Genomic DNA, 17167 nt, shown 5'->3' with positions numbered 1-17167 from the left:
ATGCAGTGTCGTGATCTGGCCTCACTGCAACCTCTGCCATCCAGGTTCAAGCAGTTCTCCCTGCCTCAGCCTCCCAAGTAGTTGGGTAACTGGGATTACAGGCGCCTGCCATCACGCCCAGCTAATTTTTTTTATTTTTTTTATTTTTTATTTTTATTTTTTTGAGACAGAGTTTTGCTTTTGCTGCCCAGGCTGGAGTGCAGTGGTGTGATCTTGGCTCACCACAACCTCTGCCTCCTGGATTCAAGCGATTCTCCTGCCTCAGCCTCCCGAGTAGCTGAGATTACAGGCATGCGCCACCACATCCGGCTCATTTTGATTTTTAGTAGAGACGGGGTTACTCCATGTTGGTCAGGGTGGTCTTGAACTCCTGACCTCAGGTGATCTGCCCGCCTCCCAAAGTGCTGGAATTACAGGCGTGAACCACCATACCTAGCCTAATTAATTAATCTTTTAGAGATGGAGTGTCACAGCTGGGCGCGGTGACTCACACCTGTAATCCCAGCACTTTGGGAGGCCGAGGTCAGGAGTTCAAGACCAGCCTGGCCAAGATGGTGAAACCTCATCTCTACTAACAATAGAAAAATTAGCCAGGCGCTTGTAATCCCAGTTACTCAGGAGGCTGAGGCAGGAGAATCGCTTGAATCCGGGAGGCAGAGGTTGTAAGCCAAGATCACTGCACTCTAGCCTGGGTGACAGAGCAAGACTCCCTCTCAAAAGAAAAAAAGAAAAAGAGACAGAGAGATGGAGTCTTGCTATGTTGCCCAGGCTGGTCTGAAACTTGTGGGTTCAACCACCCCACAACTCTCAGCTTGGCCTCCTAAAGTGCTGGGATTACAGGTGTGAGCCACAGTGCCTAGCTAATTTTATTTTATTTTTATTTATTTATTTATTTATTTTTTGAGACGGAGTCTCGCTCTGTCACCCAGGCTGGAGTGCAGTGGCCGGATCTCAGCTCACTGCAAGCTCCGCCTCCTGGGTTTACGCCATTCTCCTGCCTCAGCCTCCCGAGTAGCTGGGACTACAGGCGCCCGCCACCACGCCTGGGTAGTTTTTTGTCTTTTTTAGTAGAGACGGGGTTTCACCAGGTTAGCCAGGATGGTCTCCATCTCCTGACCTCGTGATCTGCCTGTCTCGGCCTCCCAAAGTGCTGGGATTACAGGCTTGAGCCACTGCGCCCTGCACAAATAAATTTTGTTAAAATTTTCTGTTTGTATCCAGAATGTACTTCCTTCCTTTACTCCTCGGAAGGTAAATTCCTTTTGCCATTTATTTGTTTAGAGACAGAGTTTCACTCTTGTTGCCCAGGTTAGAGTGCAGTGGCACGATCTCGGCCCACTACAACTTCCGCCTCCCGGGTTCAAGTGATTCTCCTGCCTCAGCCTCCCGAGTAGCTGGGATTACAGATATGTGCCACCATGCCTGGCTAATTTTGTATTTTTAGTAGAGATGGGGTTTCACCATGGTGGTCAAGCTGGTTTCAAACTCCTGACCTCAGGTGATCCTCCCACCTCAGCCTCCCAAAGTGTTGGGATTACAGGCGTGAGCCACCGTGCCTGGCCTCCTTTTGCCATTTATTACACAAACTTTGTGATTTTATTCTCCTCCCTGGGCCAGATAAATGAAAAAGCACAAGAAATTCCTGCGCTTCAGGTGTATGTATTGTGATTTCTGTTTCTGGCAGCTCTTCTGTCTCAGTCCTCCAGAAATAAGATCTTGGTTTCTCTGTTTTGTAGTTCTTGGTTCATTCATGGTAGCCATATCTGGGTTCTTCTTGAGTGTTTTCTATAACTGCTCTGCTCTTTGGAGAAACCGAGTCATGAATTTCAGCCAGATCTGTAGGATAAAAATGTTGTTTTCTCATTGAGTTTTTCTCAGTGCACTGGGTTTCAGAGAGCTATTTCTGAATATATACTGCTTAAGCAGTGTATAATGAAGAAGTAGAGTGTATGTGCAAATATATAAATAATTAATGCCAGGGGTCATAAAAGCTAACCTCTCAGGGCCAGGCGTGGTGGCTCACGCCTGTAATCCCAGCACTTTGGGAGACTGAGGTGGGCGGATCACGAGGTCAGGAGATTGAGACCAGGATGGCTAACATGGTGAAACCTGGTCTCTATTAAAAATACAAAAAAATTAGCCAGGTGTGGTGGTTGGCGCCTGTAGTCCCAGCTACTCGGGAGGCAGGGCTTGCAGTGAGCCGAGATCATGCCACTGGACTCCATCCTGGGCGACAGAGCGAGACTCCGTCTCAAAAAAGAAAAAAGCTAACCTCTCAGTTATCCCATGAGGGTCATTAAGTCTGTTTTACAGATGAAGAAACTGAGTTATACAGTAACTATATGTGACTACCTATAGACATAAAGTTGAGGGGTCAGAGAAGTGAAAGGTATTAGGGGCCAAGACTTGGAATCATGACAGTTGTGTTTTGCTTATTATCCTGGTGTTTGGTTAAGCAGGTCTTTCACTGGGAAGCAGACCACACAGCAACCGTAATCATGCTTCTGGTGCTCCTGTTACCTTTCTTCTGGTGAAAGGGATGCTGAGGATCTTTTAAGCAGTGCTCTTCCAGTGTCATTGCTGTACAACAAAGATCTAGACTAGATGGTGTTGAATGTGATATAGAGGAGGTTTTGTTTTCAAGCACATCAGTTGTTACTTCCCTTACTGCTTCATTGTTATTCTAAATGTAATGGAGAAAATAAAATGTTCACCCATATTCTAGCGAACTATGAGAACTGATTTTTTTTTTTTTTGAGACAGAGTTTTACTCTTGTTGCCCAGGCTGGAGTGCAATGGCACAATCCCGGCTCACTGCAACCTCTTCTTCCTGGGTTCAAGGGATTACCTCAGCCTCCCCTAGTAGCTGGGATTACAAGCATGTGCCACCATGCCCAGCTAATTTTGTATTTTTAGTAGAGACAAGATTTCTCCATGTTGGTCAGGCTGGTCTTGAACTCCTGACCTCAGGTGATCCGCCTGCCTCGGCCTCCCAAAGTGCTGGGATTACAGGCCTGAGCCAACACGCCTGGCCCCGAGAACTGATTTATGTCTGCAGTAATGTGTGTAATTTCATTTGAGGAATATGGTTTTTGCCAATCCTCTTATAGCAGTAGCTTTTAGCCAAGAATGTTCATCAAAATCACCTGTGGAGCTTCGAAAGCTGCAGATGCCTGGCCAGGCACTGTGGCTCATGCACTATGGGAGGCCAAGATGGGCAGATCATGAGGTCAGGAGATCGAGACCATCCTGGCTAAACACGGTGAAACCCCGTCTCTACTAAAAATACAAAAAAATTAGCCAGGCGTGGTGGTGGGCACCTGTAGTCCCAGCTACTTGGGAGGCTGAGGCAGGAGAACAGCGTGAATCTGGGAGGCGGAGCTTTCAGTGAGCCGAGATCACGCCATTGCACTCCAGCCTGGGCAACTGAGTGAGACTCCATCTCAAAAAAAAAAAAAAGAAAGAAAGATGCAGATGCCAGCTCTTGAAATTGAGCTGTGAATTAATTACTCTTGATTCAGATTTACACTGTCCCTGGATTCCTTGGGACACTATAAGCAAGTTTTGGGGTTTTTTTGTTTTGTTTTGTTTTTTATTGAGACAGTCTTCCTGTGTCGCCCAAGCTGGAGTGCCGTAGTGCGATTTTGGCTCACTGCCAATGTCAAAACAGTATTCTTCATAATTAAAAAAAAAAAAAAAAGGAAACCATACAGTGGAATGCTATGGCAGCTGTTAGGGATGGAGATCTTTATGGAATAATGTCAAAGATACATTGCATTGTATAAAAGGGTAAACTGGTGCTTGTTTAGGCAGCACATGTACTAAAATTGGAACAATACAGAGAAGATTAGCATGGCTCCTATGCAAGGATGACACACAAATTCATGAAGCAGTCCATATTTTTAAGTATTTTTAAAAAGAAAAAATTTCAAAAGTAAAAACATTTATTTATTTTATTTATTTATTTATTTATTTTGTGATGAAGTCTCCGCTTGTCACCCAGGCTGGAGTGCAGTGGTGTGATCTCAGCTCACTGCAACATCCGCCTCCCAGAGTCAAGCGATTTTCCTGCCTCAGCCTCCTGAGTAGCTGAGATTACAGGCATGCGCCACCACGCCCGGCTAATTTTTGTATTTTTAGTAAAGATGGGGTTTCACCATGTTGATAAGGCTGGTCTTGAACTCCTGACCTCGTGATCCGCCCACCTCAACCTCCCAAAGTGCTGGGATTATAGGCGTTAGCCAGTGCACCTGGCAACAAGAAAAATTTTTTTTTTTTTTTTTTTGAGACGGAGTCTCGCTCTGTCGCCCAGGCTGGAGTGCAGTGGCGTGATCTTGGCTCACTGCAAGCTCCGTTCCCCGGGTTCACTCCATTCTCCTGCCTCACCCTCCCGAGTAGCTGGGACTACAGGCACCCACCACCACGCCCGCCCGGAGATTTTTTTGTACTTTTAGTGGAGACAGGATTTCACCCTGTCAGCCAGGATGGTCTTGATCTCCTGACTTCGTGATCCACCCACCTCAGCCTTTTCCAAAGTGCTGGGATTACAGGCATGAGCTACCACGTCCGGCCTGAACTTTTTTTTTTTTTTGAGATGGAGTCTCACTCTATTGCCCAGGCTACAGTGCAGTGGGGCGATCTGGGCTCGCTGCAACCTCTTCTTCCCAGGTTCAACTGATTCTCCTGCTTCAGCCTCCTGAGTAGCTGGGACTACAGGCGCCTGCCACCATGCTCAGCTAATTTTTTGTTTTTTTAGTAGAGACGGGGTTTTACCGTGTTAGCCAGGATGGTCTCGATCTCCTGACTTCGTGATCCGCCCGCCTCAGCCTCCTAAAGTGCTGGGATTACAGGCTTGAGCCACCGCGCCGGGCCATTTTTATTTATTTATTTATTTATTTATTTATTTATTTATTTTTATTTGAGACAGAGACTCACTCTATAGCCCAGGCTGGAGTGCAGTGATGTGATCTCGGCTCACTGCAGCCTCCGCCTTCTGAGTTCAAGTGATTCTCCTGCCTCAGGCTCCCAAGTAGCTGCAATTACAGATGTGCACCACCACGCCCAGTTAATTTTTGTATTTTTTAGTAGAGACAGGGTTTCACCGTGTTGTCCAGGCTGGTCTCAAACTCCTGACTTCAGGTGTTCCACCTGCCTTGGCTTCCCAAAGTGCTGGGATTACTGGTGTGAGCCATTGTGCCTGACCCTGACCAACATTTTAAATGCTTCACCTTAGCATTTAGCTAGAAACCCTACTGGTTTAGTTTCCTAGGTCTGTAGGTGTTACCATGGCCTCACATTTATAATTTGGTTTTTCAAACTGGCAAGAAATCAGAATCGTGGAAGTTCCTAGTGTAGCACTTCATATTTCATGTTTATGGTGGCAGCCAAGAGCTGTGGCCACACCGGCTTCTCGAAGCCTTCTTGTACCCTTCCACAGTACAAACTATTTCAGAGCAAAATGAAATAGTTTGTGTTTGTGTTTGTTACGTTACTGCCTTCTGCAGTCAAGTAGCATTGTTCCTTCCTTACATTTTCTAGCTCCTCAGTGCAGGGGTGGAGGGTGGGTGAGGAAAATCACAATAGTACTCTTTCTCTTAAAATTGAGCTATGAATTAATTACTCTTGATTCAGATTTACACTGTTCCTGGATTCTTGGGACGCTATAAACACGTTTTGGGTGTTTTGAGACAGAGTCTCGCTCTGTTGCCCAGGCTGGAGTGCAGTGGTGCGATCTCGGCTCAGTGCAAGCTCCACCTGGGTTCACGCCATTCTCCTGCCTCAGCCTCCCGAGTAGCTGGGACTACAGGCGCCCGCCACCACGCCCAGCTAATTTTTTGTATTTTTAGTAGAGATGGGGTTTCACCATGTTAGCCAGGATGGTCTCCATCTCCTGACCTTGTGATCCGTCTGCCTCAGCCTCCCAACGTGCTGGGATTATAGGTGTGAGCCACCGTGCCCAACCAGTTTTGTTTTTTATTGAGACAGGGTCTTGCTGTGTCACCCAGGCTGGAGTGCAGTGGCGTGATTTTGGCTCACTGCCAATGTCTGCCGCCTGGGTTCAAGCAATTCTCATGCCTTAGCCTCTTGAGTAATTGGGACTACAGGTGCACGCCACCACCATGACCAGCTTATTTTTTTGTATTTTTAGTAGAGATGAGGTTTCGCCATGTTGACCAGGCTTTTGTCAAACTCCTGACCTTAGGTGATTCTGCCTGCCTCAGCCTCCCAAAGTGCTGGGATTACAGGTGTGAGCCACAGTGCCTGGCCCGGTTTCTTAAAATTGACATTTTCTCAGTAGTTCTCTCTGTAGTCTGCTTGCTGGATGTTTAACTTAAAAAATTCTACACTATGTAGCACTTGTCAATTTGAAAGACTCAGAAGACTGCTGGGGCATTAAAAACCCAGCTTTGTTTCTGTCTGCAGGTTTAATAAACAATGAATACCTTCATATTCCAGAAACCAATTAAAAATCATTGTTTTTTTTTTTTTAACAGAGACATATCTTTCAAGGTCTTTTCTGAGAAAAATAATTACCAGTCACTTTCTCATTTACCAATGACAAATTATAGGGAGGAGTCATCTCAAGAGATCTCTGTGTCCTTTCCTTATACAGTCTGGAGGGAGGTTACCCTGTAGGTTTGTGGCTAGCTGCTAGTTTTTTTGTTTGTTTGTTTGTTTTTGAGACGGAATCTCGCTCTGTCGCCCAGGCTGGAGTGCAGTGGCGCGATCTCGGCTCACTGCAAGCTCCGCCTCCCGAGTTCACGCCATTCTCCTGCCTCAGCCTCCCAAGTAGCTGGGACTACAGGCGCCCACCACCATGCCTGGCTAATTTTTTTTTTTTTTGTATTTTAGTAGAGACGGGGTTTCACCGTGTTAGCCAGAATGGTCTCGATCTCCTGACCTCGTGATCCGCCCATCTCGGCCTCCCAAAGTGCTGGGATTACAGGCATGAGCCACCGCACCTGGCCTAGCTGCTAGTTTTATGTGTTCAACAGGGCATTTAACCTAGCCTTGCTAGATGGCCTTACTGAAGTGCTATGCGCTGTTTAATTGTGTGACCTTAGGTGATTTATTTCATCTAAATTTGGTCTATTTGTGAGATAGATATAACATCTGAATGGCTTATCTCACAGGATGGTTTTGAAGATTAAATGAGATAATATGGTAGCACTTTGTAAACTGTAAAGTATAATGCAAATGTATTATTTTTCTAGGAATCTTAGACTCAGCAAATGTTTAGGTAAAAATTATGGCAATTTTAGATTTTTTTGTTTATAATACTGTGATATAAACCATACGAGTTGGCTAAGTAGGACAACTGAGGATCTCAAACTGAGGTTTGAGTACATACTGTAAAGCCACACTCCCACGTTTGTAGTCCAGTCTCCTCAGTTACTAGCTTCAACTAGTAACTCTTGGGAGTACTGTAAATAATAAATGAGTAGGCGGGGCGCTGTGGTTCACCTGTAATCCAAACACTTGCGGAGGCCAAAGCGGGATAATTGTGTGAGGCCAGTGAGTTTAAGAGAAGCCTGGGGCCCAGCACAGTGGCTCACACCTGTAAACCCAGCACTTTGGGAGGCTAAGGTGGGCGGATCACGAGGTCAGGAGTTCGAGACCAGCCTGACCAACATGGTGACCCATCTCTACTAAAAATACAAAAATTAGCTGGATGTGGTGGCATGCGCCTGTAATCCCAGCTACTTGGGAGGCTGAGGCAGGAGAATCGCTTGAACTTGGGAGGTGGAGGTTGCAGTGAGCTGAGATCGCACCACTGCACTCCAGCCTGGGCGACAGAGCAAGACTCCGTCTCAAAAAAAAAAAAAGAAAGAGAAGCCTGAACAACATAGGAACATCTTGTCTCCACCAAAAAAACGGAAAAAATTAGCCAGGTTTGGTGGTACAAGCCTATAGTCCCAGCTACTTGCTTGGGAGGATGGCTTGAGCCCAGGAGGTCGAGGCTGCAGTGAGTTGTGATCAGGCCACTGTACTGGGCAACAGAGCAACACCCTGTATCTAAACAAAATTTTTTAAATAAATGAGTGAAGTGTTTGTAATAGTACCTGGCACGTAATAAGCACTCACTATTATTAGATACTTCAGTGAAACTTTGAAGATAAACATGGCTGGTTGAACCACATAGTTCTACTCCCTTTGAAAATCTCACACAAGTAATGGTCAAAGGATTTTTATTTTATTTTTTGAGATGGAGTTTCACTCTTGTTGCCCAGGCTGGAGTGCAATGGCGCAATCTCAGCTCACTGTAACCTCTGCCTCCCAGGTTCCAGTGATTCTCCTGCCTCGGCCTCCCGAGTAACTGGGATTACAGGCGCCCACCACCCACTCCCAGCTAATTTTTTTGATTTTTAGCAGAGACAGGGTATCACCATGTTGGTCAGGCTGGTCTCGAACTCCTGACCTCAAGTGATCCTCTCACCTCGGCCTCCCAAATTGCTAGGATTACAGGCGTGAGCCACCACACCTCCTGGTCAGTAAGATTTTTAAAGAGACAAGAAAAATAGGAAAAAGACAAGTAGAGAAGAGATGTCAGAAAACAGCTAGAAAACTACTTACGAGAAAAAGCTAAAAATTAAGTAGGACTGAATTTAGGAAGAGCCAAGAAAGTACAACAAACCAGTTTGTGTAACAGGATTCTGGAAAGGCCACTAGGTACCCCTGACATTGGGGGTGTGGGTGGAATTTAGAAAATGGTAATTGGCCAGGCATGATGGCTTACACATGTAATCCCAGCACTTTGGGAGGCTGAGGCGGGCAGATCACCTGAGGTTGGGAGTTTGAGACCAGCCTGACCGACATGGAGAAACCCTGTCTCTACTAAAAATACGAAATTAGCTGGGCATGGTGGTGTTTGCCTGTAATCCCAGCTACTTGGGAGGCTGAGGCAGGAGAATTGCTTGAACCCAGGAGGTGGAGGTTGTGGTGAGCTGAGATTGCACTGTTGCACTCCAGCCTGGGCGACAAGAGTGAAACTCCGTCTCAAAAAAATAAAAAGATAATTGTGTCATTGAAAAAAATAAAATTGCCTGGCACGATGGCTCACGCCTGTAATCCCAGCACTTTGGGAGGATGAGGTGGGCGGATTACTTGAGGTCAAGTGTTTGAGACCAGCCTGGCCAACATGGTGAAACCACATCTTTACTAAAAATACAAAAAAATTAGCCAGGAGTGGTGGTGTGCATATGTAGTCCCAGCTACTCGGAAGGCTAAGGAAGGAGGATCATTTGAACCTGGGAGGTGGAGGTTGCAGTGAACTGAGAATGCATCATTGCACTCCAGCCTGGGCGACAAAGCAAGACTCCATCTCAAAGAAAAATAAATAAAATTAAAAGATCATTTTTCCTTTTTTGTTTTGTTTTGTTTTGTTTTGAGATGGAGTCTTGCTCTATCACCCCGGCTGGAGTGCAGTGGTGTGATCTCAGCTCACTGCAAGCTCCGCCTCCCGGGTTCACACCATTCTCATGCCTCAGCCTCCCGAGTAGCTGGGTCTGCAGGCGCCCACCACCACACCTGGCTAACTTTTTGTATTTTTAGTGGAGATGGGGTTTCACTGTGTTAGCCAGGATGGTCTCGATCACCTGACCTCATGATCTGCCCTCCTCGGCCTCCCAAAGTGCTGGGATTACAGGTGTGAGCCACCACGCCCAACCTCTTTATCTGTTTTTTAGACAGTCTTGCTTCGTCACCCAGGCTGGAGTGCAGTGGCACAATCACAGCTGACAGCAACCTCACCCTCCTGTGCTTAAGTGATCCTTCCAGCATACCCAGCCGATTATTTTTTGTAGAGATGGGGGTCTCACTGTGTTGCCCAGGCTGGTCTCAAACTCCTAGGCTCAAGCAGTCCTTCTGCCTAGGCCTCCCAAAGTGCTTGAATTACAGGTTTGTGCTACCAATCTCTGCCCTCTCGACTGATTTTGACAGACAGCTTTCTTGAAACCCTAGAGAACTAATTGTAAACAAAAAAAACACGTTGGGAAGGCTGACTGGAAATCTCCAGTAATCCAGTCTCTGGATGTAGATGCTCTGGGATGAGCCAGTAAAGAAAGCTCAGGAAGAAGCAGGGATCTGTTTTCTATAACTTCTTATTTGAGTTGCTCTTAAGACAATACTTAAAAAGTAAGTAAAGGGCTGGGCTCAGTGGCTCGTGCCTGTAATCCCAGCACTTTGGGAGGCTGAGGCGGGCAGATCACCTGAGGTCAGGAGTTCGAGACCAGCCTGGCCAACATGGTGAAATCTTGTCTCTACTGAGAATATAAAAAAAAATTAGCTGGGCATGGTGGTGGGTGCCTGTAATCGCAGCTCTTTGAGGGGCTGAGGCAGGAGAATCACTTGAACCCAGGAGGTGAAGGTTACAGTGAGCCATGATCGCTCCATTGCACTCCAGCCTGGGCAACAAGAGTGAAACTCTGTCTCAAAAAAAAAAAATGAGTAAAGATCGAAGTTATGAGAATGCTTTACTTTAGATTTCCCCATTTGGGGGCTTTCTTTACCTAACAATTATGCCATTCTATGACACTTCCTCTCTGAGGCCATGCTAATTAATGGTAAAGGGAGAAGAAGCTTACAGTAGGTAGAGATCAGTTAGAAGCTATGCTGACCCTTTCGGCTCATAGCAGAAGGATCAGGTGGATAATTGTCAGTGCTGTTTTATTTTTTGGCCAGATCTCACGCCTGTAATCCCAGCACTTTGGGAGGTCGAGACAGGTGGATCGCTTGAGTCCAGGGATTCAAAACCAGCGTTGGCAACATGGCGAAAACCCTTCTCTATTGAAAATACAAAAATTAGGCCATCTCATAACCTAGTCTCTTAAGTAAACAAATAGATTAAACTTTTCAAAAAAAGGTTGTTTATTTTTCTAAGACAAATATTATTTATTTATTTATTTATTTTTGAGACAGAGTCTCGCTCTGTCACCAGGCTGGAGTGCAGTGGCGCGATTTCGGCTTACTGCAACCTCCGCCTCCTGGGTTCAAGCAATTCTCCTGTCTCAGCCTCCCAAGTAGCTGGGACTACAGGCGAGCGCCACCACACCCAGCTAATTTTTGTACTTTTAGTAGAGATGGGGTTTCACCATATTGGCCAGATCTCTTGACCTCGTGATCCGCCCACTTCGGCCTCCCAAAGTGCTAGGATTACAGGTGTGAGACACCGCGCCCGGCCTCAGACAAATATAATTATTAATGTAAATAATACAGATCCTCAAAAAGCTGTGAATTCTGAAGCCATAGTGATAGAGTGGCTTTAATTACTTGGGAGATCGGCTATTAGAGGACAATAATTGATTTTGGGGGGCGTTTAGTTGGTGGGCGGTGTGCTTTGTTTTGTTTGGAGATAGGATTGCGCTCTGTCACCCAGGCTGGAGTCTAGTAGCACTATCATAGTTCATTATAACCTCAAACTCCTAGGCTCAAGCAGTCCTCCCACTTCAGCCTCCCAAGTAGCTAGGATTACAAGCACACACCGCCACACCTGACTAATTCGTAAAATTTTTTTTTTTTTTGAGACGGAGTTTTACTCTTATCCCCTAGGCTGGAGTGCAGTGGCATGATCTCAGCTCACTGCAACCTCCATCTCCCGGGTTCAAGCAATTCTCCTGCTGCAGCTCCCTGAGTGGCTGGGATTACAGGTGCGCACCACCAAGCCCAGTTAATTTTTGTATTTTTAGTAGAGATGGAGTTTCACCATGTTGGCCAGGCTGGTGTTGAACTCCCAACCTCAGGTGATCCGCCCGCCTCAGCCTACCAAAGTGCTGGGATTATAGGTGTGAGTCACAACGCCCAGCCTAATTTGTCAATTTTTTGTAGAGACAGCATCGTGCTATGTTGCCCAGGCTTATCTTGAACACCTGGGCTCAAGCAGTCCACCCACCTCAGCCTCCCAAAGTGTTGGGATTACAGGTATGAGCCACTGCGCCTGGCCCAGTTACTGATTTTAGACAGTCCATGACTCACTGCTTCCTTTCTGTTGAGAAAAGGTGTTGTGGTAGCCTTGTACCTAAAGGTGATTGTCAGTTTACTTTTCCCTGTGCTGTAACCAAAGACTGATAGTGAATCTTGCCACCCCTTCAACTGACAGTGAAAGGAAGCAAGCAAAGAGTAGCATGTGTTCTTGGGAGAAAACACTGCATTTATCCAAGAGGAAAGTTAGATTTTTCTTTTCTCATAAAATAACACTTGTCACTGGGCAATCAGAATTCTGAAAACCTGAAAGTGTCTCCCTCCAGGAAGAAGCACATGCCCCTAAATCATAGGCACAATAAAGCTAGCCAAGAATTAGCCAAAGATTACATGCAATCCACTGGTTAGTCTGTTTTAGTAACAGAAGGAAAGGAAGACTTACCTAGAACTTTCTCTAAAAGACAACAAGGGGTTGGGTAGAGAAGGAAAGCAGAGTCTGTAGCAATGAGTAAATGGAGAGGAGGAGTGTTGAAAAGATAGCTATGTGAGCTCTTTTTTAATTTTACTACTTTTTTGAGGCAGAGTTGGGTTCATGTTTCCCAGGCTGGAGTGCAGTGGCGCCATCTCAGCTCACCGCCACCTCTGCCTCTGGGGTTCAAGCAGTTCTCCTGCCTTAGCCTCCCAAGTAGCTGGGATTACAGGCATGTGCCACCATGCATGGCTAATTTTTTTGTATTTTTAGTAGAGATGGGGTTTCACCATGTTGGTCAGACTGGTATATGAGTGCTTAACACTGATGTGTGTGTTCAGAGTGCAGAACTGTGCAGACAAGGGGTAGGTGTTGTCTTCAGCCACACTAAAAGGACCTCAGAAAAATTCTGTGCCACCCTGCAAGATTTCAGAATACCTTTGGTAGAAGAAGTATCTAAATTATTTCTTATTAGACATTAAGCTTCAGGAAGGCAGGGAACATTTCTTATTTTCCTTAATATCTAGTATTCCACACAGTATCTAGAATTTTCTAGTTACCAAACATTAAGTCAGCATTATTCATAGATGCAGATATGGGAATATACTTTTATTTCTGAGACTATAAAGCATCTGTAGATGATATAGCTGATTCATAACAATGATCCTGATATATGTGAAAGGCTTATTATATTTCACGTAGTCTGTAGATGGACTCTTTTTCTTCTTTTTTTTTTTTTTTTGGCAGAGTCTCGCTCAGTCGCCCATGCTGGAGTGCAGTGGCACGATCTCGGCTCACTGCAACCTCCGCCTTCCAGGTTCAAGCAATTCCCCTGCTTCAGCCTCCCGAGTAGCTGGGATTACAGGCGCCTGCCACCACGCCCAGCTAATTTCTACGTTTTTAGTAGAAATGGGGTTTCACCATGTTGGCCAGGCTGGTCTCAAACTCCTGACCTTGTGATCTGCCTGCCTCGGTCTCCCAAAGTGCTGGGATTACAGGTGTGAACCACCACACCTGGCCTTGTAGATGGACTCTTTCTACATGCAGTCTGTCTATACATGCCAGTTTTACAGTATTTAGAAAACTCAAGCAGAGAAGTAACTCTTCCTTGTCTTGGATTACCTGCCATCCAAGTAATTCTTTGGCCAGTTTTGTTGATCAATTTTGTTTCATTGATATAGTGCCATCTACTGACAGAAATTGGTAATCTTTAAGTCTTTAAGTCTGTCAGAAGTCAGAGTTGGGTCCAGTAGCGCATGCCTGTTAATTCCAGTATTTTGGGAAACTGAAGCAGGCAGATCATTTGAGGTTAGGAGTTGGAGACCAGCCTGGCCAACATGCTGAAACCCCATCTCTACTAAATATATAAAAATCAACCGGGCCTGGTGGCGGGCGCCTACAGTCCCAGCTACTCAGGAGACTGAGGCATGAGAATCGCTTGAACCCTAGAGGCGTAGGTGAGCCGAGATAGCACCATTACACTGCAGCCTGGGTGACAGAGGGAGACTCTGTCCCCCTCCCTCAAAAAAGTGAAATTTGGATGAAGGACTAAATAGATTTGTAAGATTTATAAGATGAAGGACTAAAATTTCAACACTGGAAAAACTCTTAGATGTTACGCAGCTTGATGTATTTTATAAAGGAGTAAACTCAGATTCTATTATCTTTGATAACTACAGTTCTGTTTTCCCCACACTTGTTTTCCAAATTATTACAGGGTTCCATTAGAATTCCATGGTCATTCTGGCATTTTATGACTCTTCCTTAGTTTTTAGAAATAAATTGGGGGCTAGGTGTGATGACTCATGCCTGTAATCCCAGTACTTGAGGCTGAGGTGGGAGGATCACTTGAGCCTAGGAGTTTGAAATAAGCCTAGGCAACATAGTGAGAACTTGTCTTTACTGAAAATTTAAAAAGTTAGCCAGGCATGGTGGCATACACCTGTGGTTCCAGCTACTCAGGAGACTGAGACAGGAGAATCACTTGAGCCCAGGAGGTCAAAGTTGCAGTGAGCCATAATTACTTCACTGCATTCCAACCTAGGTGATAGAGACACTGTCTCAAAAAAGAAGAAAAGTTGTTAAATAAACTAAATACAATAAGTTAACAAGAAATTTGTGAATTGTAAGTTCAATTCAGAAAAGAGTGCATAAAGAACAAGAGAACTCGGCTGGGCACAGTGGCTCATGCCTGTAATCTCAGCACTTTGGGATTCTGTGACGGGTGGATCACTTGAGGTCAGGAGTTTGAGACCAGCCTGGCCAACATGGCGAAACACTGTCTCTACTAAAAATACAAAAACTAGCTGGGCATGGTGGCACATACCTGTAGTCCCAGCTACTCAGAAGGCTGAGGCAGAAGAATCACTTGAACCTGGGTGGCGGAAGTTGCAGTGAGCCAAGACTGTGCCACTGCACTCCAGCCTGGCTGGAGTGAGACTCTGTCTCAAAAAAAGGGGGGTGGGGGCGGGGCCGGGCTTGGTGGCTCATGCCTGTAATCCCAGCACTTTGGGAGGCCAACATGGGCGAATCACGAAGTCAGGAGTTCAAGACCAGCCTGGCAGCCTGACCAGCGTGGTGAAACCCTGTGTTTACTAAAAATACAAAAATTAGCTGGGCATGGTGGCTCACACCTGTAGTCCCAGCTACTCAGGAGGCTGAGGCAGGAGAATCACTTGAACCCGGGAGGCGGAGGTTGTAGTGAGCCGAGATTGTGCCACTGCACTCCAGCCTGGGCTGGAGTGAGACTCCGTCTCAAAAGGAAAAAAAAAAAAAGGGCCGGGCAGGGTCATTCACACCTCTAATCCCAGCACTTTGGAAGGCCAAGGCAGGCGAATCACGAGGTCAGGTGTCTCACTCTGTTGCCCAGGCTGGAGTACAGTCATGCGATCCTGGCTCATGACTGGCTAATTTTTGTATTTTTAGTAGGGACAGGGTCTCACCATGTTGGCCAGGCTGGTCTTGAACCCCTGACCTCAGGCCATCTGCCCTCCTCGGCCTCCCAAAGTGCTAGAATTCCAGGTGTGAGCCGCTGCGCCTGGCCTTCTTTCAGTTTAATGCAATATTTTAGCTACCATGCTCTTTTACAGAGTTTTGTGTGTGTGTGTGGAGATGGGGTCTTGCTATGTTGCCTAGGCTGGTCACTCACTCCTGGGCTCCAGGAATTCTTCCACTTTGGCCTTCCAAAATGCTGGGATTGCAGATGTGAGCCTGCACGCCCGGCCCTAGCTACCATGCTTTATGGTAAAAGGAGTATTGGGAGCCTTTTTAAATTACAAAGAATAGGTATAAAAGTTGTAAATGGATACACAAGAATAAAGAAGTTTGCTGTGAAGGCCAGGCGCAGTGGCTCACACCTGTAATTCCAACACTTTGGGAGGCCGAGGCAGGCGGATCACCTGAGGTCAGGAGTTCCAGACCAGCCTGGCCAACACAAGTGAAGTCCCATCTTTTTTTTTTTTTTTTGAGGCGGAGTCTCACTCTGTCGCCCGGACTGGAGTGCAGTGGCCAGATCTCGGCTCACTGCAAAGCTCCGCCTCCCGGGTTTACGCCATTCTCCTGCCTCAGCCTCCCGAGTAGCTGGGACTACAGGCGCCCGCCACCTCGCCCAGCTAGTTTTTGTATTTTTAGTAGAGACGGGGTTTCACCGTGTTAGCCAAGATGGTCTCGATCTCCTGACCTCGTGATCCACCCGTCTCGGCCTCCCAAAGTGCTGGGATTACAGGCTTGAGCCACCGCGCCCGGCCAAGTCCCATCTTTACTAAAAAAAAAAAAACAAATACAAAAATTAGCTGGGCTTGGTGGCACACGCCTGCAGTCCCAGCTGCTTGGGAAGCTGAGGCAGGAGAATCACTTGAACCCAGGAGGCGGAGGTTGCGGTAAGCCGAGATTGTGCCACTGCACTCCAGCCTGTGCAACAAAGCAAGACTCTGTCTCTCAAAAAAAAAAGTTTTGCTGTAAGATTAATTGGGGCTGTTTTATGAGCTTTCTGACTGCACATATCAGAAAACTATTGTGTATCGAGTGTAAGAATAGGCCTAACACTTATTATAAGCAGCATATAATATTGTCACCTGTTATGTCCCTGGTTTTCTTACCATCCAGATATTATCTAACCAATAAGAGTGCTCCCTAATTCCCTTTTTATTTCATTTATCATTTTAGCAGCGTCACCCTTTACACCAGAAAGCTGGCGGGCACTATGGGGAAAAAACAAAACAAGAAGAAAGTGGAGGAGGTGCTAGAAGAGGAGGAAGAGGAATATGTGGTGGAAAAAGTTCTCGACCGTCGAGTGGTAAAGGGCAAAGTGGAGTACCTCCTAAAGTGGAAAGGGTTCTCAGAGTAAGTTTCACTGACACAGGTAAATGTAGCAACCAGGTGTTTATCAGGAGTCTACAGATGTGTGAGACTTCCAATGCTGTGATGGAAACAGTATGACTCAGTCCCCACCTTCATGGCTTATTGTTTAATTAGGAACATGGCCTACTGCTTATAATACAAAGCAGAATGACTTCTTTTTTAAAATTCTTTTGAGACAAGGTCTCACTCTGTCACCCAGGCTGGAGTACAGTGGTGCAGTCATAGCTCACTGCAGCCTCAACTTCCCAGGCTTAAGGTATCCTCCCACCTCAGCCTTCTAAGTAGCTCGTACCACAGGCATGCACCACCATGTCTCACTTAGTTGCCCAGGTTTGTCCAACTCCTGGCCTCAAGCAGTCCTCCCATCTGGGCCTCCCAAAGTGTTGGGACTACAGACGTGAGCCACTGTACGCAGCCCATAGT

The 17167-nt window shown here is 46.2% G+C and overlaps 1 protein-coding gene and 1 non-coding gene across 4 annotated transcripts in view; both read left to right on the top strand.

The window, feature by feature from the left end:
• CBX1 (chromobox 1) overlaps positions 1–17167 on the top strand; it is a 32962-nt gene that overhangs the window by 8877 nt on the left and 6918 nt on the right. For all 3 annotated transcript variants that reach the window (XM_033183324.1, XM_033183326.1, XM_033183325.1), the window contains exon 2: positions 16550–16726. In XM_033183324.1, the coding sequence (XP_033039215.1) occupies positions 16587–16726 (140 nt within the window). In that variant the 5' untranslated portion in view covers positions 16550–16586. The remainder of the gene's footprint in view (positions 1–16549; positions 16727–17167) is intronic.
• On the top strand, positions 3798–3904 carry LOC117068155. Its single transcript, XR_004431006.1, has one exon. It is a non-coding gene; the product is annotated as a U6 spliceosomal RNA (small nuclear RNA).

This window comes from Trachypithecus francoisi, unplaced genomic scaffold, assembly GCF_009764315.1.
Source record: "Trachypithecus francoisi isolate TF-2019V2 unplaced genomic scaffold, Tfra_2.0 Lachesis_group20, whole genome shotgun sequence".
Classification (NCBI taxonomy): Eukaryota; Metazoa; Chordata; class Mammalia; order Primates; family Cercopithecidae; genus Trachypithecus; species Trachypithecus francoisi.
Note: the sequence above shows the minus strand (reverse complement) of the source record. Positions and strands in the feature narration are given on the sequence as shown.